Genomic DNA, 24406 nt, shown 5'->3' with positions numbered 1-24406 from the left:
TCCGCAATCTCATCTTTAATAAAGGATTCTAAAATCTTACCAATGACTGAAGTCAGGCTAACCGGCCTATAATTTCCCGTCTTCTGCCTCCCTACCTTCTTTTTTTCATATATAAATTTAGAGTAGCCAATTATTTATTTGTTCCAATTAAGGGGCAATTTAGCGTGACCAATCCACCTAACCAGCACATCTTTGGGTTGGGGGGTGAAACCCAGGCAGACACAGGGAGAATGTGAAAACTCCACAGACAGTGACCCAGGGCCAGGATTCGAATCACGGTACTCAGCGCCGCAGTCTCAGTGCTAACCAATGTGCCACAAGCCGCCTTGCCTCCCTCCCTTCTTAAACAGCGGTGTTATGTTAGACACTTTCCAGTCCTCTGAGACCCATCCTGCTTCCAATTATTTCTGATAGATCACCACCAATGCCTCCACAATCTCCTCAGCTTTCTCTTTTAGAACCCTGGGGTGTAATCCATCTGGGCCAGGTTATATATCCACCTTCAGACCTTTCAGCTTCTCCAGCATCTTCTTCTTAGTGATGGTGACTGCACTCACATCTGCCCCCTGATTCTCCTGGAGACTCTGGCATCCCACGGTGTCTTCCACCACGAAGACTGATGCAAAGTAACTATTCAGTTCGTCTGCCATTTCTTTGTTTCCTATTATTACTTCTCCAGCCACATTTTCCAGTGGTCCAATGTCTATTTTTGCCTCTCCCTTATCTTTCATGTATTGAAAAAAACTCTTCCTATCTTCCTTTATATTACTAGCTAGCTTGCACTCATATTTCATCTTCCTCCCCCTTATTGCTTTTTTAGTTGCCCTCTGCTTGCTTTTAAAGGCTTCCCAATCCTCTGGCTTCCCACTAATACTCACCACTTTGTATGCTTTTTCTTTTGCTTTTGTGCTGTCCTTGACTTCCCTCATCAGCTAGGAGTATAATGGCACACTTTCCACTTGCCTGGATGAGTGCAGCTCCAACAATACTCAAGAAGCTTGACACCATCCAGGACAAAGCAGCCCGCTTGATTGCACCCTCTTTCACAAACATTCAAACCTTCCACCACCAACGAGCAGTGGCAGCAGTGTGTATTATCTACAAGGTGCACTCAGTAACTCACCAAGTTTCATCAGCCAGCACCTTCAAAAACATTAAGTCTGTTTCTCTGCAAAAATTCTGCCACACTCGCTGAGTTTTCCAGAATTTCCTCCTTTTATTTGAAAATCTAGAACCGTTACCACGTCCACTACTATCTAGATGGACACGGGTAGCAGATACCTGGGAACCCACCACCTGGAGGTTCCCCTCCAGGGGGGGGGGGGGGGGTCTCGGAGATTTATAAGGAGCTGATGGAGTGGGAGGGAGCCCTGATGGAGAAGGTGAAGCGAAAGTGGGAAGAGCTGGGTGGGGAGTTGGAAGTCGGATTATGGGTGGAGGCCTTAAGGTGAGTCACTGCATCCTCGTCGTGTGCCAGTCTCAGCCTGATACAATTCAAGGTGGTCCACAGGGCGCACATGACTATGGCCTGGATGAGTAGGTTTTTGAGGGGGTGAAGGACAGGAACATACGATGTGCGGGTGGGCCCGCGAATCACGTCCACATGTTCTGGGCATGTCCAAGGCCGAGGGGGTTTCATGTGTAGCCATCCAAGATGGACACTGGGCTACAAAATGGAGAACTGCTAAGGCTGCAGGGAAAAACAGTCTTAGCAAGGACAAGCAGTTTGCAGAAGACTAATTAGCATTCTGCACGTACAGAAACCAGTTTTTGGCCAGGTGCAGAGTTTCAGCCAACGGTGTAAATGGCAACAAGATCTACATAGTAATGAGGTGATCCAGATCCAGACCCCGCACAATAGAAACATTTAAGTATCAATGGATACTTTTGAGTAGACGCCCAGACAGAATGGCACCACAGTATCCGACACAAAGAACCATAGGGACCGCCCCACCCATCGAGGAACGACCCTCAGATTGGGGGGTTTAGAAGATATCGATTGGGAAAGGCCCAATCGATACATGGCAGGTAAAAGGACCGCCCCGAAGGGGCATGGACTTCTAAGATCTATAAAAGTAGACCCCGCACATGGTTCGGTCTGCTTTGCTCCGGCCCAGATCTGCTGTTGCTTCCAGACTCCGGCCCAGACTCGTTACCTCGCATCCTGACTCCAGTTTCAGAACCGGCCGTTGAGCATCAGCCATCGAACTGTAAGTGCCAATACAACGATCGCTACGTGATCCAGACCTTGCTAGATCCTGAAAACTTTAAGTACCTGAGAGTTGCAGACCAAGAACGGGACGAAGGCCTTGCTCCCTGACCTTGCCTGTTCCTGTCTAGATAAGTATTTTAGTTGTTTAGTATTAGAAGTAAGTTAGTCTCTTTAGCGTATGCATGTGTATTTATTATATTTGTCATAATAAATATCAATCGTTTGGACTTACTAATCGGTGTACAGATTTATTACTTTGAACCTGACCTTGATATACTTGTGAGGTGTCTAAATACGGCACCTGGCGACTCCTGCGCATAATTACATACACAGAGCCATAGTAGTGTTAAGCACACGGCCTTTAAACGGAGGCGTGTTAATACACTCCAGTAAAACGAGCAACACATGTCAGAAGTACTGAAGGTACGGGTGGTTCTGAGTCCAGAACTGGCGATTTTTAGTGTGTCGGAAGATCCAGGAGTCCAGGGGGTGAGAGAGGCTGACATCCTGGCCATTGTCTCTCTGGTGGACCTGTTTCTGCAATTTGTCTATTTCCTTGTCCATAACAAACTAAAATTTTACTAGGATGGAGGGACTCGGAACCCCCGAAGTCAGGGGTATGGGTTAGTGACATGGCAGGTTAGAGGCAAGGGGGCTTGGGAAAGGAGGTCCTGTTTGTGTAAGCCATGTTGGCTGGCTGGGGTTCGGTTGTTTTTTGGTGGTGGTTGGGGGGGGGGGGGGGGGGGGGAGTTGTGCTTTGTTACTGTTAAAATTATAAATGCCAGACTAAAGCATTTTCAAAAAGAAAATAAATCCACAGAGACATGGGGAAAACATGCCGACTCCACACAGACAGTGACCCAAGCCTGGATTCGAACCTGGGACCCTTGTGCTGTGAAGTAACAGTGCTACCTACTGTGCTACTGTGCCACCATTGATTTGAGGATTTTTACCCACAGATTGGTGATGGTCTGGAACAGACTGCCTGGGAGGATGGTAGAGGCGGGTTGCCTCCCATCCTTTAAAACATACCTGAGTGAGCACTTGGCACATCTTAACATTCGAGGCTATGGGCCAAGTGCTGGAAAATGGGATTAAGATTAGCAGATCAGGTGCCTTTCATGCAGTGGTGCAGACTTGATGGGCCACAGGGATTTTTCTGCACTGTATTTTTCTGTGTTTCTGCAAATTAAGTACCCTGCCTGAGGAAGGTGTTGTGAAGCTGTTAATCCTTGCTTGGCTCTGTCCATAATTTAGACTCTTAGGGGGCAGCACAGTGGTGCAATGATTTAGCCCTGCAACACAACGGCACCGAGGTTCCTGGTTCCATCCCGGCTCTGGGTCACTGTCTGTGCGGAGTTTGCACATTCTCCCCGTGTTTGCGTGGGTTTTGCCCCCACAACCCATAGATGTCCAGGGTAGGTGGATTGGCTACGTTAAATTGCCCCTTAATTGGAAAAAATGAATTGGATACTCTAAATTTTTTTTTTAAAATAATAATTGAGGCTCTTATGTCACATAGATTCAGAACATTAACTCTGTTTCTCTAGGGCAGCACGGTGGAGCAGTGGGTTAGCCTTGTTGCCTAACTAATGGCGCCGAGGTTCCAGGTTCGATCCCGGCTCTGGGTCACTGTCCGTGTGGAGTTTACACATTATCCCAGTGTCTGCGTGGGTTTCGACCCCACAATCCAAAGATGTGCAGGGTATGTGAATCGGCCACGCTAAATTGCCTCTTAATGAGAAAAAAAGAATTGGCTATTCAAATGTTTTTTTTAAAAGTTTTATGTATGACTGAAGAGACAGTGAAAATAAGCTTCTCTTCAACTAACAGCTGCTGAAAGTGAATGTCAAAGGAATGGCTGGTATACGAAACTGTCCAGGTATATTCAGCTTCAATGGGATAGCCAGCCTAAGTTGTTAGTGTCACTCTGTACACAGAAGTGGAATAGGCGTTTGATTTTGGACAGTTTGAATTTACATCGTAATCATAAGGAAATTAAAATATGTTTTCTATATGTAATAGCTGAACATCAGGGGAATTTCGTTTGGAGGAGTTCGGCTGTACAGTGTTTTTAAAATATTTACAGCTATTGAAAATGGGACAAAATGTGATTTCCATTGCTGTCACAAACAAAGATGCCATGAGATATTTAATTAAGTGTATATTTAATTAAGTATTGAAAAGATTAATATCTTAATTGCCAGCAAGTCTGTTGCACTGCAAGGGAAAGGGATACATCTGAAGAACAGTCTGTGGCTCATAGTTTTTTTTTCTTCACATATCTACATAATGAGATGCTCAAAGGGTTCTGTGGAGTAATTCCCACACACACAGGCAAAACATTTTTTTTTAAACTCCCATGAAGATTTTTTCAGAAAGACATTCAGCCTATCACACAAATTACTGATATGGTATATGCATTTTTGCACCGGTACAATGCTAGGTAAATAGGCAATACGCCCCAGCAACTGGCAGATATTATAAAACTGCACATCCCTTCAGCTGTTCACAATGGCCATACTCCACCAGCCCATGCTTGCAGAACACAATATTTAACGTTCCATATGATTCTGTAATTGGATGTCACTTCCTGAACAACCTTAAGTGTGATAAGAATTAAACTAACAACTGATTTAAGATTATTAGTCGGGCTCGCAATGTAGCAAACATTTGTCTATGCTAGAAGCTATATATACACATTCTCCATGTCAAGGCCTTGACCAGCCAGAGCCACTTTACCAACCAATCAGTACCCTTTTCTCATGCAGTATAAACTGTTGCGCCCTTTGAAATGTGTCATTCTCAGATCTGTTCTGATGAGTGCAAGACAAAAAGCTTCAACAGCATGTCTCTTTTTGTCAGCAATAAATATTTTTTGTTTAGAAAATGTGTGTCAAGAATTGTACTGCTATTTTTTGCTGTTTCTTTCTGCTTCTGTGTAATTATTATATTAGATTTAGTCTGAGCTTAATTGGCCAACAAAATGTAGTTAACACCTTTCAGAGTAGATAGGACAACATGGTCATCAATCCAGTTTCCTTGCGCATTTGGGTGAGCCTCCAGCAGATCAAACAGGTAGACAACACTCACCATTTAAAAATAGAGCACAAATTAAAGGACTGGTGAACTGATTGCTTGCCAACCATGAGACTAGCTGTTAAACGATAGCACATTGATGAGCACTGTTGCTTCACAGCCCAGCAGGACCCGGGTTCAATTCCCGACTTGGGTCACTGTCTGTGCGGAGTCTGCACGTTCTCCCCGTGTCTGCATGAGTTTCTTCCGGGTGCTCCGGTTTCCTCCCAAAAGTCCCGGGCTTGTTAGGTGAACTGGACATTCTGAATTCTCCCTCAATGTACCCAATCAGGCCCCAGACTGTGGCGACTAGGTAATTTTCACAGTAACTTCATTGCATTGTTATATAAGCCTACTCATGACACTAATAAAGATTATTATTATTGAAAGAAGCAGAAGGAAACTTATTTTACTATTAGGCAGGCTGAACTGAAAGAATTTGTTCTAATCTATGTAAAAGTATAATTTAGATCAAAAATATTTGCAGAGATGGGCTGATATGAAGTTTTATCAATGGCTTGTGTGGGGTGAGACTGTAATTAGAAAAAACACATTTTGGTACTCAAACATAAGAAGAACTTTATTCGATTTGAATAGGACACTTACTGAGTCGTGGGCAAAGAACATCGTTTTGTGAAGGAAATAAAACCAACCATTGATAAATAGAGGCACATTTCAACAGAACTGAAGAGTTGAATGACAAGCAAATAGTGAGAGTATAACAGCTGTACATTTCTGAAACTATTTTTAAGTCCACATCAGTTATTATCTTTAGATTTTTGTGTACGTGCAATGTCATACTCTTCAATGACAGTCCAGTGCATTCTTTTGCAAATTGTCACGGATTTCTGGTTTAACTTTCGCAATGGCTGGCAAGGGATTTGCTATCAATGTCAAGGAAGCAAATCTTTTGACAAGGGCAAAAGAGAATAAGGCAAGTTGTCCCGGGTACTGAATTAGAATAAGTTAAAACTGGATAGGTGGTCAAAGGGTCAGGAGAGGTGGCAGCAAGATAAAGCTGTGTGAATGAACATGTGAAAGCTGACCCCCATGCTTATGATAATAATAATCTTTATTAGTGTCACAAGTAGGCTTACATGAACACTGCAATGAAGTTACTTTCAAAATTCCCTAGTCGCCACACTCCGACGCCTGTTCACCGATGTTGTTGTGATGAGGAAGCAGGTAGGTAAAGAAGTGGAGACCAATGGCTGATTTTTGAGAACTCCAGCTTTGACAGTACATAGAGGCAAACAGAAAGTTTTGTTCCAGATCCTCTTACTACTTTCAGATGGGGAAAAGTGGAACTATGCAAGGACAATCCTGAGGAGTTGAATGGAGGAGCAGTATTGGAAGGAGACAGTGTGGTCAACCACGTTGAACTCTATGTTGGACAAGAAGCATGTGATAGCGAAGTAGATTATGGTCACAAAATATCATTCATGAATTTGTTGAGGGTAATTTTGATGCAATAGGAGGACACAGGTTAAACTAGAGGTTTAAAATAGTAGGTTGTGGTGTAGCGAGAAATGGAACTGGGCGATGGCAACATTTTAAAGATAATGGAAAGGTACGATTGAAAGTTGGGGCAAAGTTATATTTTGAGATTGTATTTTTAAATTTAAGATTAATGAAGGGGTCATTTTACCTGCTCTGCAATTTGCCTGATAGTAAAACTGGGTGCTTGGACTGTTACAGATTAATGGAAGGTTTAGACCGTTTACTGGAAAGAAGGTGCAGGCATTCACATTTGGAAACAACGGCAGTAGTCTCTGAGTTTTCAATGAGTAGACTCCGACTCTCCCAAAGCCTCAGAAAAGTGCTGCTGATTTCAGGTTATAAACAGTTGTGCTGGAAACCGCCCATTTACTGAAAATATGGAAGAGTTGGGATCAAGGAGAGCTACTTAGCATTTCTAACTGGATGCAAGGTTAACATGGTTTAAGTTGCCATGGGGAAGAAGGCAAAGGAACCTTTTGATATCAGGTTACAGACTTCCCTACAAATCAATGAAGGTAAATCACAGACAGCAGTAAGAAAAGACTGCTCGACTTTTATGAGTTCTCACAGTCAAGTGCACGAGAGAGCTAGTCTCTAGTACAGCAGTTGCAACCTGTAGCCAGCTCTGGATTTCGGGAGGTTTGTTCCGGCATGTCCAGGGGGAAGAGCGAACATCAGAACGGCTGGTAGCAGATTTAAGAAACTCTCAGAAAATTGAGGAAATCACTTGAAGTTACTACTCATACTCGGCAAAGCAAGGATACAGGAACACTTTGGAAGCTTGGAGCAACTGTGGACTGTTCGCTAAAAGGACTGTAATTCAGTGGAGTGTGATATGTGATAAATATAAATGGGGAATGGTTGCCTCCAAAAAAAGTCTTTAGTCAATCGTGCTTTTGGTAATTTGATACAGTACAAGTTTTGAAACATGAAATTTTACTTTTTCCGTTGGAAGCGCATGTCAAGAGTTGGGGAAAATTAAGATTAAAAAAGAATGTAAAGCAAGAAGTTGATTAGAGGCAAATGTCTGGAGGTATGATGAGATGTGAATTTATCAGTGGAAAACAAGAACTTTACACATGATTAGAGAAAACAATGGGACTATATAGAGGTGGTAACTTCAAAATGGAGAGAGAAGGAAATGGAGACATAACTGCCAATAGCCAACTCCACGGGGTGAACAACATCGAAGGGAAAGGGATAGTATAACTATAGAACACGAGATAACTAGTTGCAGATATAGTCTCCTGAAAGTAGCAACCAATTTCCGCCTTCGCTGAATCTGAAGACTACTTCCTAGACGTGGCCACCTTAACCTGGCTGTGGTAATTACTTGCTGGATTTAGCTCATAAAGTTACTGAAAATTAGATGTTGTTTGATAAAAGGGGTGTCTCAGAGTTCAAGTAAATATAGGTAGCTGGAGACCAAGGAATAGTTTGATGTAAAATTTTGTGTGTATACTCATCCATTTACCCAAGTGTCATAGCATATTATTGTCCTTCTTGTCATGTGTGACTTTCTTTTAATTTAATAAATATTCTTTATTAATTGTTTATATAATGATTGCATTGCTCCTCACTGGACTGAACACTGTTCCTCACATTATACCAGAAAAAACATATCCATCAATACAAGTTACCTTTCTGGGTTTTGGGATACCCTCGTATTTAACATCAGCAAGGTTCGTAGCATGCACATGAAAGTTATTGTGCCCAAGGAGATTGCAACATTAGTGAAGACAGAAAGATTGACGGCTGCTTTTTGAGATAGAGGTTAAAATAGTAAGAGGAGGAGAGCATTGATATTGCCAGCTAGCATAATAGCCGGGAAGTGAAATTAAGTGACTTATCGTTTAGAGGGAAAGGAGGGGCAGAGGACTAGGTAGTACATCTGATTAGTTTGGTGAGGGTAGATGGAGAATGAAGTCCAGAGAAGGGGCTCAGGGACAGGGAAGAATAGGGGTTGGTTGTTTGGGCAAGGAAGAATGAAGCAGGGTTGAGCAAAGCTTTAGAAACTTTGCAAGCATGACCCCGATCTCCCAGTTGTTTGCCACTCTAATTCACCATCTTGCTTTCATGCTCACATGTCCATCCTTGGCCTGCTGCAACATTCCAGTGATGCTCCATGCAAGCATGAGGAAACGTGCCTCATCTTCCAGTTTGGCACTATACAGCTGTCAGAACTCAATACGGAGTTCAACTGTAGCCATCTGGGATGGCCACTTACAACAAGAAACATGGACGTTCGCAAAGCCTAAAGGGAAATATGGACAATGTAAGATTCAGGCAGGCACAGAGCCTGCATGTATATTCGTGATCAGAGAATCCAGACAGCATCGAAACCCCCAGCCGATTAGCATTTTAATGACCCAACTCTGCAAGGCAAAGGACTGATACTCAGGTATCAGGGACTATTCTAGACGTTTCGCCGCCACTCCCCTTAGTAAGGAAGCATGAACAGCAAGATCAATGACCGCTTAGGACACACCCAGCCATCAAGGCACCCGCCCCTTTATTGGCTCAGATCGAAGACAGTGATTGAGAACTGCCCAATTAATTGGGTCCAAACCTAAGGACCACCCAAAAGAGCACGAAACCCGTCCAAGGATAAAGAGAGACACTGCCATGTGTTGCGCTCCGGCAACGTCCATCTCCAACTGCAACATCACGACCTGAAGCAAGTCCAAATAGCATCATAACAACTTTAGATTATGAACTATCTTCCATTTTGGTTTCTTTTTGCGAATTATCTATTTGTATCTTGTTTTCATGTTTTTGCTTTCACACAGAGCTATTCATTATCCTATCTATCATACTCACTCTGGGTCAATGTTTTTATTTAACTGCAACCATTACCACTTGTTTTGCCTTTTGCTCCATAACATCTCTACCCTATCACAGACCTTCTCTTTTGTTCTTCCACTCCCACTAACAGAATCAAAGCCAGAACATTTCTACCTCCCTTCAGTTCTGAAGAATCATAATCAACTCAAAACGTTAACTCTGATTATTTTATCCACAGATGCTGCAAGACCTGCCCACATTTTCTGCTTTTACTTGAGAGCAGTTGATGTGATTTGGCCAGCTGTACATCAGATGCACTCAGGTTTGTGAGAACACTGTGTGGAGTAGACAGCAGTTGGGCAAATGAGTACTAAAAACCCTGATGTTCTGTATGCACAAGAATATGTCAGTATCTATTTTGCTGCCTTCTACAACACATATCTTTGTTAACCGGATTCACAGCACTGAAGTTAAAAATTTACTTATTGACAAAAAAAGGATTTCTTAACCTTAACATAAACTAATATCACACTGACAATATGTCTCAGCTGCCCAGTATTTAATACTTTGTGGACTTTTAGCTTGCCAAGTGGGGGGGTGCCAATTTGTACAGTACAATGCAACAAGTCCAATTCACACAAGATGGTTCTTCCCAGGTTATCCAGTAAATTAAAAGCAAAATATAGAAGACAACTTAATTCGAATAGTGTCTTTAAGATAGAAAAAGGTCCCATTGAAATATTAGGGAGAGTGACCAAAAAGAAGAATGCAGTGAATGGAGGAGGGGAAGCATGGAGGTTTAATATTCGGTAACCTGGAGATAACAAAGACATGCATAAGAGACTCAGCAACAGATGAGCTGAGGCAGGCATGAAGACTGGTGATGTCATGAAGGTGAATGGTGGCTGTTATTGTGATTGAGAGGATATGGGGTGAAACATTTTGCTAAACATCAATTAGGATACTGAGATTGCCAACAGTCTAGTTCAGTTTGAGACAGTGACATGGAAGAGGAATGGAATGAGTAGTAAACATAGAGAGTTTGTAACTGGGGAAAAGAACAATGACTTTGGCCTTACAAAGTTTAACTGGAGGAACTTGTGGATTCTGCAAGACTGAGTTGTTAGCAATAGATTCTAACAACATGGGCAATGGATCACTGCAGAGATTCATCAGTTTATACTAAAATAAACATGCACTCAACTTAACCTTTTTGTTTGTTGTTATGTATATTATTGCATCAGCTCCATGTGGTTACTGACTTGAATGGGATGCCAATTGATTAAAATTTGGTTTGAAGTCATTGTGTACAAAGTGCGTTATTGTGCATGGTGAATATATTTAGCCTAGTGTTTGAATAAGTCATCTAGACCTGACGTCACCAAAACAATAAAAAGGGAAACTGAAAATACTTTTTCAATCTGAGCTAAGGACCTGCTGTCTTCAAACAGAATGCTTTGTTTCATATTCAATATGGGAACCAGAATCAAATTCAGTGATAAAGCCATTCTGACTAAATTAACTGAACTTAATAATTACTACTTTGTTCATTTAATAACAGTAATGGGGCCTCGGAAAATATCAATAAAGGATAGACATCGACAACCCTAGGCTCAGTCAGCATAGGTATCATTGAAATGTCACTGTGCTACCTCTTCAATTTCTAAACATTCGTGATAGTGAAAGAAGAGGCTCTTGTATTTTAAAACTGTCTTCCTTAGTTTTGCTCTGATGTAAGCAGATAATTTTAAATAGGAATTAACAAGACTCACTTCTATTTGGAGAAGCTCAGAAATCACTTTGGAATTTAGCACATCCTCATTATTATTCTTTTTACTTTATAGATGCACTGACTCAATCTGCAAGTACAGAATGCCTATTTAATACAAGTCAGGAGCATCATTTCACAGATAACTGCACCAAATAAAATGGACACCTCTCAAGCTGGGGATTTGTTCAAATTGAAGTGATGCACATTAAATTCAAAGTCAGTGCTGTATTCAAAAATAATTACACTGGATTGGTGGCACGGTAGCATAGTGGTTAGTACTATGGCTTCACAGCACCAGGGTTCCAGGTTCTATTCCTGGTTTGGGTCACTATCTGTGTGGAGTTCATTTCAGTGTTAATGTAAGCCTACTTGTGACAATAAAGAGTATTATTAGCTAACTTGCCCTCATGCCATCGTAGTTTCCTTTGTTTAGATATAAGACTCTAGTTTTGGATTGAAATACATCACTAAAATGTAAAATTCTATCACATTATGGTCACCCTTCTCTAAAGGTTCCTTTACAACAAGATTATTCAGAGCCTTTTCTCAATGCACAATATCAAATCTAAAATAGCCCGTTTGGTTCTTCAACATACTGTTCTAGAAAACTATCTTTGCTTATATTCCTGTGATTCATCGTTCACAGCATTAGTGCTAATTAGGTTTATCCAATCTTTCTGTCCATTGAGGTCCACCATGATTATGGTTTTGCCCTTGTTACACGCCCCTCTATTTTCCTGATGTATATTGTGCCCCACGTTACCACAATTGCTTGGTGGTCAATAAACAATTCCCACCAATGCTTGTTGCTCATTGCCATTTCTTCGCTCTACCTTTACTGATTCTATACCTTGATCTCCTGCTCTAAGGTCCTGTCTCACTAATATACTGATCTCATCTTTAATTAACAGTGCTTCCCACCTCCTTTTCCTTTTTAACCAACGCTTCCAAAATGTCTTTGTCCAGAGTATCCGGTGAGTTTGGTGTAAGGTGTGTGAGGAGTTCCAGAAATGAAAAGACACAAGCTGTAACATTCTAATTTGTCAGTGTTAAAGCAATCAATTTCATTCAAACTTTCTGTCATATGTCTTTATAAACAATTTGAAATCTCCATTAGTGGCATGAAGGAAACCGCAGAGTTCTACCGAACAAGATCCTTTCTGGATCAACAGCATGATCTTTTGCTGTTTATTGGGGTGTGGTTGAGGGGAGGGGGGGGGGGAAAGAGAGAACCTAAAGCTCTCCAATCTAGATTTGAAAAGTACTGAACATAAAAAAGCACTGTGACAGAGATAGTCAGTGAATACATACCTTCACTGTTCTTGTGGTAGGTCAGCTTGATGAGTGATTTAACATCTAATTTCTGAAACACAAAAAAAGGTTGTATAAACAAGGTTATCAAGTATTTTAAGATACTGTAAAATACTAATAGACCTCTCTCTCAGAGATTCTACATTAGAAAGCAGCAAACAAAGCCCAAAAGGCCATTCTCAGCTCTTTGACTTGCTAAAGCCGGCTCCATCATCTCATCCCCACCGCAATTAGCTGCAACAGGGTCTCCATTCACCATCCTAACTGGGTTCAGTATGGTGGTCATGGTCCAGGGAAAGCATTCCAGAGTTTAAATCCCACCATGGCAGTTTCGGTAAGTGAATTCAACAATTGTAGCAATTTGTCAGCTGGCACTGGCAAAAGAAGATCAAGACAGCACCTACATGCAACACCAGTGCACAATGTGTTTGATTCTTAGTGCACTCAAAATAACTAGAAATGGGTAATAAATGCTGTCTTGTCCATGTCACAGCAAGCTAAAAGGTCACATTTAACTGGTGAGCACCACAAACTGCGAACTGAACACGATGGTTATTCTGGTGATGACACTCATATTTAAAGTGCACTTTTAAAAAAATCATTTCTACAAGTCCATTCCTTTTCTAACAGTTACTGCTGCTCCTCTAAAATTATTTGTTGCGCTATACGTAAATGATTGACCCACCACTTGTGTTCACTGACATATATATTGGCTCCTGGTCTTGCAATGTTTCTATTTTAAAATTTTCATTTTTGTTTTTAAACCCCTCCATGGTCTTGGCCCTCCCAATCCCAATTTATCATCACTCCATCACTGACGGCTACGCCTTCAGCTACCTCGGCTATTAGCTCCAGAATTCTTCTCGACATCTCTCTTCTCCTTTAAGGTGCTTCTTCAATCCTAGCTGTTTGTCAAGGTTTTGACCACCTGTCCTAACATTTCTTTACTTGGCTCAGTGTCATACTTTGGCTCATTATGCTTGTGTGAAGCACCTTGGGGTGTTTCACTGTTAAGGAAACCATATCAATACAAGTGTTGTTTTGTGGACTGGCGATATTCTACTGCTGATCTTCCATGAGCAGGCCGAGCTGATCTCTGTTGGCATTCCCACAAAGAATCAATGATTCCTCTGAAAGTCTTATGCCTGTCACCTTTATCAAATAACAAGGCTTGCAACAAGGCACCACCCATGTCCTCTGTAATAACCTTCACATTTTAACAAATGTGAACACAGTTTAGAGGGCACAGCAGCACACCTTGTGTGAAGATTTAGGGGCTGGTTTAGCTCACTCAGCTAAATCGCTGGCTTTTAAAGCAGACCAAGCAGGCCAGCAGCACGGTTCGATTCCCGTACCAGCCTCCCCGGACAGGCGCCGGAATGTGGCGACTAGGGGCTTTTCACAGTAACTTCATTGAAGCCTACTCGTGACAATAAGCGATTTTCATTTTCATTTCATTTCAAGATTGTGCTGCCACCTCCTAAAACAGTGAATCCTGACAGTGTGCACATAATTCATTTTCGAAGGTGACAATATAGACAATCAAAACACAATGCTTTAAGTGAGAAAGGGGGAAAACGAAACAATGGAAAGAGCTAACGAAAGAAGTGGAGGAAATGAAAAAATACTCTGTTTCAATAATGTTGGTTGGGGACACTCATTGGCCAGACCATCAGAAGTCCACTGCGCTTTGTTGAATAATGCTATGGGATCATCTATATCCAATCAAGGAATCAGTCAGATCCTTGCTTTAACATTTCATCCACAGGTTTGCACTCCCAACAGTGCAGCACTCCCTCAGTGGTGCAATGAACTTTCAGCAAAGATTACACACTCAAGTCTCTGGAATGGGGCTTGAACACACAATTTTCTAACTCAAAGCACAAATGCCGTCATTGGACCACATCTTATAGAACATAGAACATATGGGCAGCACGGTAGCATGGTGGTTAGCATAAATGCTTCACAGCTCCAGGGTCCCAGGTTCGATTCCCGGCTGGGTCACTGTCTGTGTGGAGCCTGCACGTCCTCCCCGTGTGTGCGTGGGTTTCCTCCGGGTGCTCCGGTTTCCTCCCACAGTCCAAAGATGTGCGGGTTAGGTGGATTGGCCATGCTAAATTGCCCGTAGTGTCCTAAAACGTAAGGTTAGGGGGGGGGGGGGGGGGGGGGGGGGTGTTGTTGGGTTACGGGTATACGGTGGATACGTGGGTTTGAGTAGGGTGATCATGGCTCGGCACAACATTGAGGGCCGAAGGGCCTGTTCTGTGCTGTACTGTTCTATGTTCTATGCTCATCTCTAATTGCCCTCGAGAAGGTGGTGTTGAGCCACCTTCCTGAACCACTGCCGTCCCATGTGGCGCTGGTACACCTAATGTGCGATTAGGGAGGGAGTTCAAGGTTTTTGGCCCAACTATACAGGTACAGCAAGATATTTGCAAGTCAAGATGCTGAGAGACTTGGAGGGAACTTGAAGCGATGGTGCCCCAGGGGTTGCCCTTGTTTTTTTACAGGTTTGGAAGGTGCTGTTCAAGGAGCCTCAGCAAGCTGCTGCAGTTACTCTTGGTAGAGTGAGTAACTATTTTAGGTGTGGTCATGGGATGCCAATCAAGCAAACTGCTTTGTCCTGCATGGTGTCAAGCTTTTTTAGCGTTTTTGGTGCTGTACACATCCTGGCAAATTCCAACACACTCCTGAGTTGCACCTTTTAGATGGTGGAAAGGCTGTGAAGATTCAGAAGGTGAGTCATTTGCCACAGAAGACTCGGTCTCTGACTTAATTCATCTTTTCCCTCTCTGTTCTTAAGGTTTGTGTGCGTGTAATAAATCACTCACACCCAGTACCAACCAATCTACTCTCAGGCTACTACAGCCAAATACTAAAGCGGAGCAGCCCAAGAAGCTATGTTCTCAAAAGGGCAGAGAGCAAAGCCTTACCCAGCTCAATTTTTCCACAATCCAAAGCTGAGACCAATCTACTCTCAGGCTACTACAGCCAAATACTAAAGCGGAGCAGCCCAAGAAGCTATGTTCTCAAAAGGGCAGAGAGCAATTTTTCTCAATTTTTCCACAATCCAAAGCTGAGAATAGGAATGCATCACATGTAGACTTTCTCTCTCGGCCCTAGATTTGCAGACAGTTTCAAGAATATAATTTATCTATGTATTATCATGTATTATTTAGCTATGCATTCTCTCATCTCGTAAGAAATATATCCGTCATACAAAATGTTTCCAACCAACAAAAGAGCTTGGTGCTGGGTTTGAGGTCCTGGTCTTCAAATACACTGCTCCTCAGGCATCCGAAGTCTGCACTGGCGCATTGGAGCCGATGTTGAATTTCGTCACCAATGTCTGCTTGCACCAGAAAGAGGCTCCCGAGGTATGGGAAATGATCCACATTGTCCAAAGGCTCACCGTAGAGAACCTTTGTTTTCCGAATGTTTAGTCTGAGGCCTATTCTCTCATATGCCTCGGTGAATGCATCGCAATGGCTTGTAGCTCGGCCTCTGAATGTGCGCACAAACACAGTCGTCATCAGTGTACTGCAGCTCGATGACAGAGGTTGTGGTGGCCTTGATCCTGGCCTTGTGGCGTCGGAGGTTGAACAGTTTCCCGCTTTACGGTAAGTTAGCACTACTCCAGGCTAGAGGTTTTCTGCAAGAAGATGGATCTTGAGTACCTAGACTTTCAAAAGTCTTTTGACAAGGTCCCACACAAGAGATTAGAGAGCAAAATTAAAGCTCATGGTATTGGGGGTAATGTATTGACGTGGCTAGAGAACTAGTTGTCAGACAGGAAGCAGAAAGTGGGAATAAATGGGTCCTTTTCAGAGTGGCAGGCAGTGACTAGTGGGGTACCACAGGGTTCAGTCATGAGAATCTTTCACCTAGTTGATAATTGTTTACATGACAAGCCCCTCAAATGTTAAAGCATAAAGTGAAAACCTGTTCATTTGCGCTCGACATTTCTGAAATTTTCAACAAACTATCACATTCTGACTTTCCTGAAAACCTAGTCTTTTTTGGCACATAATCTTTCATACCTCAGGGACCACAAATTAGGGGTTCAGGGCAGGACTCTTCATCCTGGTCAATTTCTCATCTCCAGCCACCTATTGGCTATCAGTTACAATTATGGCAGGAATTCTCCAGCCATTTGCTGGAGACGGGTTTCTCTGGTCCCACCGGTAGCACACCCCCTTCCGTGGGTTTCCCGTGGCATGCGGTGGCTTCAATGGCGATGCCCATTGACAGCGGTGGGAGTAGAGAATCCCACTGCCAAGGAACTCGCGGCTGAGAGGCTGGAGAATCCTGCCCTATGTTTTTGATAAAGACGCTAAGAGACTCATTAAATATAGCCGGAATATTTTTTATTATAAATTTAGAATACCCAATTCTTTTTTTTTAAATTAAGGGGCAATTTAGCATGGTCAATTCAGCTACATCTTTGGGTTGTGGGGATGAGACCCATACAGGCAGGGAGAAAATGTGAAATATAGCCACAATTGGGCCAAGAGTCGGGTGGCACGATGGCAAATTGGTTAGCACTGCTGCCTCACAGCACCAAGGACCCAGGTTCGGACAAGGCCCTGGGTCACTGTCCATGTGAAGTGTGCAAATTCTTCCCATGTCTGCGTGATTCTCATCCCCACAACCCAAAGATGTGCAGGGTAGGTGGATTGGCCATGCTAAATTACCCCTTAATTGGAAAACAATAATTGGTTACTCTAAATTTATTTTATTTTTTTAAAAGAAAGATAATTGGATCGAGAGTCAAGATTGGAGTCCATCATTTTCATTCCCAGCAAAAAATCAATATTTGAGAAAATGTTTAGCATGATGTTACCTACCCATCTCTACCTTAAAAGCTCAGCTGAATACAACTTAAGACTCAATTCCTTTACTTGATTGCCTTAACAATGAAGATAGTTAAGAGGCCAGCAAAAAAGGAGTGAAAAAGGGTCTTGATTTTTTCTCATTCATTCATGGGATGTGGGCATTGCTAGCTAGACCAGCATTTATTGCCCATCCCCAGTTGCCATAGAGAAGGTGGCGGTGAGCTCTACCTAATAAACCTTGGTGAGTTCCTGCAGTGTACAGATGGTACACACGGTTGTCATTGTTCGTCAGTGGTGGAGGAATTGAATGTTTGTGGCAGCAATCAAGTGGGCTGCTTTGTCCTGGATAGTGTGAAGCTTCTTGAGTGTTGTTGGAGATCCACTCATCCAGGCAAATGGAGAATATGCCATTACACTCCTCACTTGTGCCTTGTAGATGATGGACAGGCTTTGGGGAGTCAGGAAATGAAATGAAAATCGCTTATTGTCACGAGCAGGTTTCAATGAAGTTACTGTGAAAAGCCCCTTGTCGCCTAATTCCGGCGCCTGTCCAGGGAGGCTGGTACGGGAATCGAACCGTGCTGCTGGCCTGCTTGGTCTGTTTTAAAAGCCAGCGATTTAGCCGAGTGAGCTTAACCAGCCCCTGGTTAAATTGCCTGGTTAAAGGAGGAGAGTTACGCGCCACAGGATTCCTAACCTTTGACCAGCTCTGGTAGCCACAGTATGGGTATGGTATGGTCAACGGTACACCCCCCCCCCCCCCCCCCCCCCCCAAGTTGATAGTGGCCAATTCAGCAATGGCAATGCCACTGAATACCAAGGAGCGATGATTAGATCCTCTTTTCTTGGAGATAATCATTGCCTGGCTCTTGTATGGTGTGGCTCCTTGTCAAATTGAGCCTGAATATTGTCCAGGACTTGCTGCATATGGACATGGACTGCTTCAACTCTGCCATTCATCTCTATTGTCCACATTTGAATCAAGGCTATAATGAAGTCAGGGACTGAATGACCCTGGTGGAATTCAAACTGAGCATTCGTGAGTAGGTTATTGCATAATTAGTGCTGCTTGTTCGCACTTTTGTTGACCCCCTTCCATCATTTTACTGAATGGGCCAGTAATTGGCTGGGTTGCATCTTCCTGTTTCTTGCGTACAGGACATACCGGGGAAATTTTCTACATTGTCAGGTAGATGCCAGTGTTGTAGCTGTACTGGACAGCTTGGCTAGGGGCATGGCAGGTTCTGGAGCACAACGTCCCCAGCACTATTGCCTTTGCAGTATCCAGTGCTTTCTTGATATTACATGGAGTGAATGGAATTGGCTGAAGACTGACATCTGCGATGCTGTGGACTTGCAGAGGAGGCCAAGATGGATCACCTTGGTACCTCAACCTGTGATTGTTGCAAATGCTTCAGCATTACCTTTTGCACTTATGCATTGGGCTCCCCCATCATATAGGATGGGGACATTGTCGGGCCTCCTGCAGTGAATTGTTTATTTGTCCACCACCATTCATGGCTGGATGGGGTAGACGGCAGAGTTTAAATCTGAGCCGTTGGTTGTGGAATCACTGAGCTCTGTTTAGTGCTTGCTGTTTATGCTGGTTGGCACACAGGTTATCATGTGTTGTAGCTTCATCGGTTCATAGAATTATAGAATCATAGAATTTACAGTGCAGAAGGAGGCTACTCGGTCCACCGAGTCTGCACCAGCCCTTACAAAGAGCACTCTATTCAAGCCCACGTCTCCACCCCATCCCCGTAACCCAGTAACCCCACTTAACGTTTTTTGGACACGAAGGACAATTTAGCATGGCCAATCCACCTAACCAGCACATCTTTGGACTGTTGGAGGAAACCGGAGCACCCGGGAGGAAACCCACGCGTCAACATGCAGACTCCGCACAGACAGTGACCCAGCCGGGAATCAAACCTGGGACCCTGGAGCTGTGAAGCAACTGTGCTAACTACTATGCTACCGTGCTGCCCGTAGGGGTTGACACCTCTTTTTCCGTCATGTGTGGAGCTGTTCCTGGCATGCCCTCCTGCACTCTTCAGTGAAATAAGGTTGATCCACTGGATTGGTGGTAATGGTAGAGTGAGGGATACGCCAGGCCATGAGGTTACAGATTTTGGTTGAGTACAATTCTGCTGCTGAATGACCACAGCGTCTCATGACTGCCCAGTTTTGAGCTGCTAGATATGTTTGAAGTGTATCTCATTTAACACGCTGGTTGCGCTGACACAATGGAGGGTATCCTCAATGTGAAGATGGGTCTTTGTCTCCACAAGATGTGTAGTGGTCACTTCTACTGATACTGTCATGGACAGATGCATCTGAGCAGGCAGGTTGGTGAGGATGAGGTTAAGTATGTTCCTCCCTCTTGTTGGTTCCCTCATCACCTGCCACAGTCCCAGTCTAGCAGCTGTTGGAGGAAACCGGAGCACCCGGAGGAAACCCACGCGTCAACATGCAGACTCCGCACAGACAGTGACCCAGCCGGGAATCAAACCTGGGACCCTGGAGCTGTGAAGCAACTGTGCTAACTACTATGCCTTTCTGGACCCAGCCAGCTCGGTCTGTGGTGGTACTACCGAGCCATTGTTCGTGCCAGACACTGAAGTCTCCCACCCAAAGTACATTCAGCGCTTTACCACCTTCAGTGTTTCCTCCAAGTGATATTCAGCATAGAGGAGTTCCAATTCATCAGTGGTAATTAGTAGGAGGATTCCTTGCCCATGTTTGACCTTCATGGGGTCTGGGGTCGATGTTCAGGATTCCTCGGGCACAGGACATACCTAGGAATGGTGGTGTCTGGGATATTATTTGTAAGGTATGATTTCCAGGTTGCTTCCCTCAGATGGTAATAAGAACATAAGAACTAGGAGTAGGCCATCTGGCCCCTTGAGCCTGCTCTGCCATTCAATGAGATCATGGCTGATCTTTTGTGGACTCAGCTCCACTTTCCGGCCCAAACACCATAACCCTTAATCCCTTTATTCGTCAAAAAACTGTCTATCTTTATCTCAAAAACATTTAATGAAGGAGCCTCAACTGCTTCACTGAGCAGGGAATTCCATAGATTCACAACCCTTTGGGTGAAGAAGTTCCTCCTAAACTCAGTCCTAAATCTACTTCCCCTTATTTTGAGGCTATGCCCCCTAGTTCTGCTTTCACCCGCCAGTGGAAACAACCTGCCCGCATCTATCCTATCTATTCCCTTCATAATTTTATATGTTTCTATAAGATCCCCCCTCATCCTTCTAAATTCCAACGAGTACAGTCCCAGTCTATTCTGGGACTATTAGGGGCCTCACGGTAGCATGGTGGTTAGCATCAATGCTTCACAGCTCCAGGGTCCCAGGTTCTATTCCCGGCTGGGTCACTGTCTGTGTGGAGTCTGCACGTCCTCCCTGTGTGTGCGTGGGTTTCCTCCGGGTGCTCCGGTTTCCTCCCACAGTCCAAAGATGTGCGGGTTAGGTGGATTGGCCATGCTAAATTGCCCGTAGTGTAATGTTAATGGGGGGATTGTTGGGTTACGGGTGTACAGGTTACGTGGGTTTAAGTAGGCTGATCATTGCTCGGCACAACATCGAGGGCCGAAGGGCCTGTTCTGTGCTGTACTGTTCTATGTTCTATGTTCTATTCAACCTCTCCTCGTAATCCAACACCTTCAGCTCTGGGATTAACCTAGTGAATCTCCTCTGCACACCCTCCAGCGCCAGTACGTCCTTTCTCAGGTAAGGAGACCAAAACTGAACACAATACTCCAGGTGTGGCCTCACTAACACGTTATACAATTGCAGCATAACCTCCCTAGTCTTAAACTCCATCCCTCTAGCAATGAAGGACAAAATTCCATTTGCTTTCTTAATCACCTGTTGCACCTCTAAACCAACTTTTTGCGACTCATGCACGAGTACACCCAGGTCTCTCTGCACAGCAGCATGTTTTAATATTTTATCATGTAAATAATAATCCCTTTTGCTGTTATTCCTACCAAAATGGATAACCTCACATTTGTCAACATTGTATTCCATCTGCCAGACCCTAGCCCATTCACTTAACCTATCCAAATCCCTCTGCAGACTTCCGGTATCCTCTGCACTTTTTGCTTTACCACTCATCTTACTGTCGTCTGAAAACTTGGACACATTGCCCTTGGTCCCCAACTCCAAATCATCTATGTAAATTGTGAACAATTGTGGGCCCAACACTGATCCCTGAGGGACACCACTAGCTACTGATTGCCAACCAGAGAAACACCCATTAATCCCCACTCTTTGCTTTCTATTAATTAACCAATCCTCTATCCATGCTACTACTTTACCCTTAATGCCATGCATCTTTATCTTATGCAGCAACCTTGTCAAAGGCTTTCTGGAAATCCAGATATACCACATCCATTGGCTCCCCATTATCTACCTCACTGGTAATGTCGTCAAAAAATTCCACTAAATTAGTTAGGCACGACCTGCCCTTAATGAACCCATGCTGCGCTGCCCAATGGGGCAATTTCCATCCAGGTGCCTCACAATTTCTTCCTTGATGATAGATTCCAGCATCTTCCTTACAACCGAAGTTAAGCTCACTGGCCTATAATTACCCACTTTCTGCCTACCTCCTTTTTTAAACAGTGGTGTCATGTTTGCCAATTTCCAATCTGCCGTGACCACCCCAGAGTCTAGTGAATTATGGTAAATTATCACTAGTGCATTTCCAATTTCCCTAGCCATCTCTTTTAGCACTCTGGGATTCCATCAGGGCCAAACTTGTTTACCTTTAGCCCCATTAGCTTGCCCATCACTGCCTCCTTAATGATAGCAATCATCTCAAGATCCTCACCTGTCATAGCCTCATTTCTATCAGTCACTGGCATGTTATTTGTGTCTTCCACTGTGAAGACCGACCCAAAAAACCTGTTCAGTTCCTCAGCCATTTCCTCATCTCCCATTACTAAATCTCCCTTCTCATCCTCTAAAGGACCAATATTTACCTTAGCCACTCGTTTTTGTTTTATATATTTGTAGAAACTTTTACTATCTGTTTTTATATTCTGAGCAAGTTTACTCTCATAATCTATCTTACTCTTCTTTATAGCTTTTTTAGTAGCTTTCTGTTGCCCCCTAAAGATCCTCTAGTCTCCCACTAATCTTTGCCACTTTGTATGCTTTTTCCTTCAATTTGATATGCTCCCTTATTTCCTTAGATATCCACAGTCGATTTTCCCTCTTTCTACCGTCCTTCCTTTTTGTTGGTATAAACCTTTGCTGAGCACTGTGAAAAATCGCTTGGAAGGTTCTCCACTGTTCCTCAACTGTTTCACCATAAAGTCTTTGCTCCCAGTCTACCTTAGCTAGCTCTTCTCTCATCTCAATGTAATCGCTTTGTTTAAGCAAAAACACGAGTGTTTGATTTTACCTTCTCACCCTCCATCTGTATTTTAAATTCCACCATATTGTGATCGCGCCTTCCGAGGGATCCCTAACTATGAGATCATTAATCAATCCTGTCTCATTACACAGGACCAGATCTAGGACCGCTTGTTCCCTCGTAGGTTCCATGACATACTGTTCTAGGAAACTATCGCGGATACATTCTATAAACTCCTCCTCAAGGCTGACTTGACCGACCTGGTTAAACCAATCGGCATGTAGATTAAAATCCCCCATGATAACTGCTGTACCATTTCTACATGCATCAGTTATTTCTTTGTTTATTGCCTGCCCCACCATAATGTTACTATTTGGTGGCCTATAGACTACTCCTATCAATAACTTTTTCGCCTTACTATTCCTGATTTCCACCCAAATGGACTCAACCTTATCCTCCATAACACCGATGTCATCCCTTACTATTGCCCGGATGTCATCCTTGAATAACAGAGCTACACTACCTCCCTTACCATCCACTCTGTCCTTCCGAATAGTTTGATACCCTCGGATATTTAACTCCCAGTCTTGACCAGTGTAGCCACCTGGGTTGGCCACTTCCCGATTACAAAATGGAAGCCCGCTAAGAATGCATGGAAATTCAGCCAAGGACAGGAAAACAAGCAGGTACATGGTTTCCTGTGTATTAAGACTTGCAGAACCCAGACAGAACCGAAACCAAAAGCCATCCGCATATTAATGAGCAATCCCCAGGAACAATTAGATACATTGAAGTAATCAAGACCAAACCAGACTCCTCGGCGCCAGCAGGAGCCAAGACAAAGGAAGGTCAACGGACATTTAGGAACTGCCCAGCGATCAGGGAACAGCTCCAGTATTGGAGAAATAAATTCAAATGATCAGAACTTAGTCCAATCAATTGGAACCAGGTACAGGGTCTGCCCACAAGGGCACAAAACCCCTGGGGACTATAAAATAGATTCCCAAAGTTCAGTTCGATCTTCTTGGCAGCTCTCAAAGAACTCTCGACCGTGACTCTCAACTTGGAGAGACTTGCCCAGCAGCTGCACCAACCAAGTAAGTGTCCAGTCAACGCACGCTATGAGATAGGCAATCCTAACCATTAGTCCATACCAGCTGGAAGCCTGCAGACTCAGGATCGAACAAGAGGCCAATTGTTCCCCTGACCTAGTGGGTCCCTTTTCTAAAGCTAAGTATTGGCCTGTTAGTGTTAGTGATAGCCTAGTGAATAGTATTTTATGCATGAGTAGCGATTGACTGTGTATATAATAAATGTGTTTTGATTTGAACCTTACTAACTGGTGTATTGAGTTATTGATCAGCACTTGAACTTGAACCTCGTGGTGGTATCATAAAGATACCTGGCGACTCTAGAGCAAAGGTTATAAAACAGAGCAATTAAGTGTAAAGCACACCTAGCAAAACGAGCAACACCATCCTTTAACCATGTTTCAGTAATGGCCACTAAATCAGTCATTTACGATGATTTGCGCCATCA

At 43.5% G+C, this 24406-nt stretch overlaps 1 protein-coding gene and 1 long non-coding RNA gene across 3 annotated transcripts in view; one reads left to right on the top strand and one right to left on the bottom strand.

Annotated features, from left to right (window-relative positions):
• Positions 1-24406, bottom strand: part of ppil2 (peptidylprolyl isomerase (cyclophilin)-like 2) — a 488471-nt gene that overhangs the window by 388644 nt on the left and 75421 nt on the right. For both annotated transcript variants that reach the window (XM_038793092.1, XM_038793083.1), the window contains exon 6: positions 12657-12708. In XM_038793092.1, the coding sequence (XP_038649020.1) occupies positions 12657-12708 (52 nt within the window). The remainder of the gene's footprint in view (positions 1-12656; positions 12709-24406) is intronic.
• The window catches only part of LOC119963813, a 39330-nt gene that overhangs the window by 10151 nt on the left and 4773 nt on the right, over positions 1-24406 (top strand). Inside the window, exon 2 of the long non-coding RNA XR_005460181.1 lies at positions 9813-9896. This is a non-coding gene — a long non-coding RNA (uncharacterized LOC119963813). The remainder of the gene's footprint in view (positions 1-9812; positions 9897-24406) is intronic.

The sequence above is a fragment of the Scyliorhinus canicula genome, chromosome 1 (genome assembly GCF_902713615.1).
Source record: "Scyliorhinus canicula chromosome 1, sScyCan1.1, whole genome shotgun sequence".
Classification (NCBI taxonomy): domain Eukaryota; kingdom Metazoa; phylum Chordata; class Chondrichthyes; order Carcharhiniformes; family Scyliorhinidae; genus Scyliorhinus; species Scyliorhinus canicula.
The sequence above is the reverse complement of the archived record's forward strand: the minus strand, read 5'-3'. Positions and strand labels throughout refer to the sequence as shown.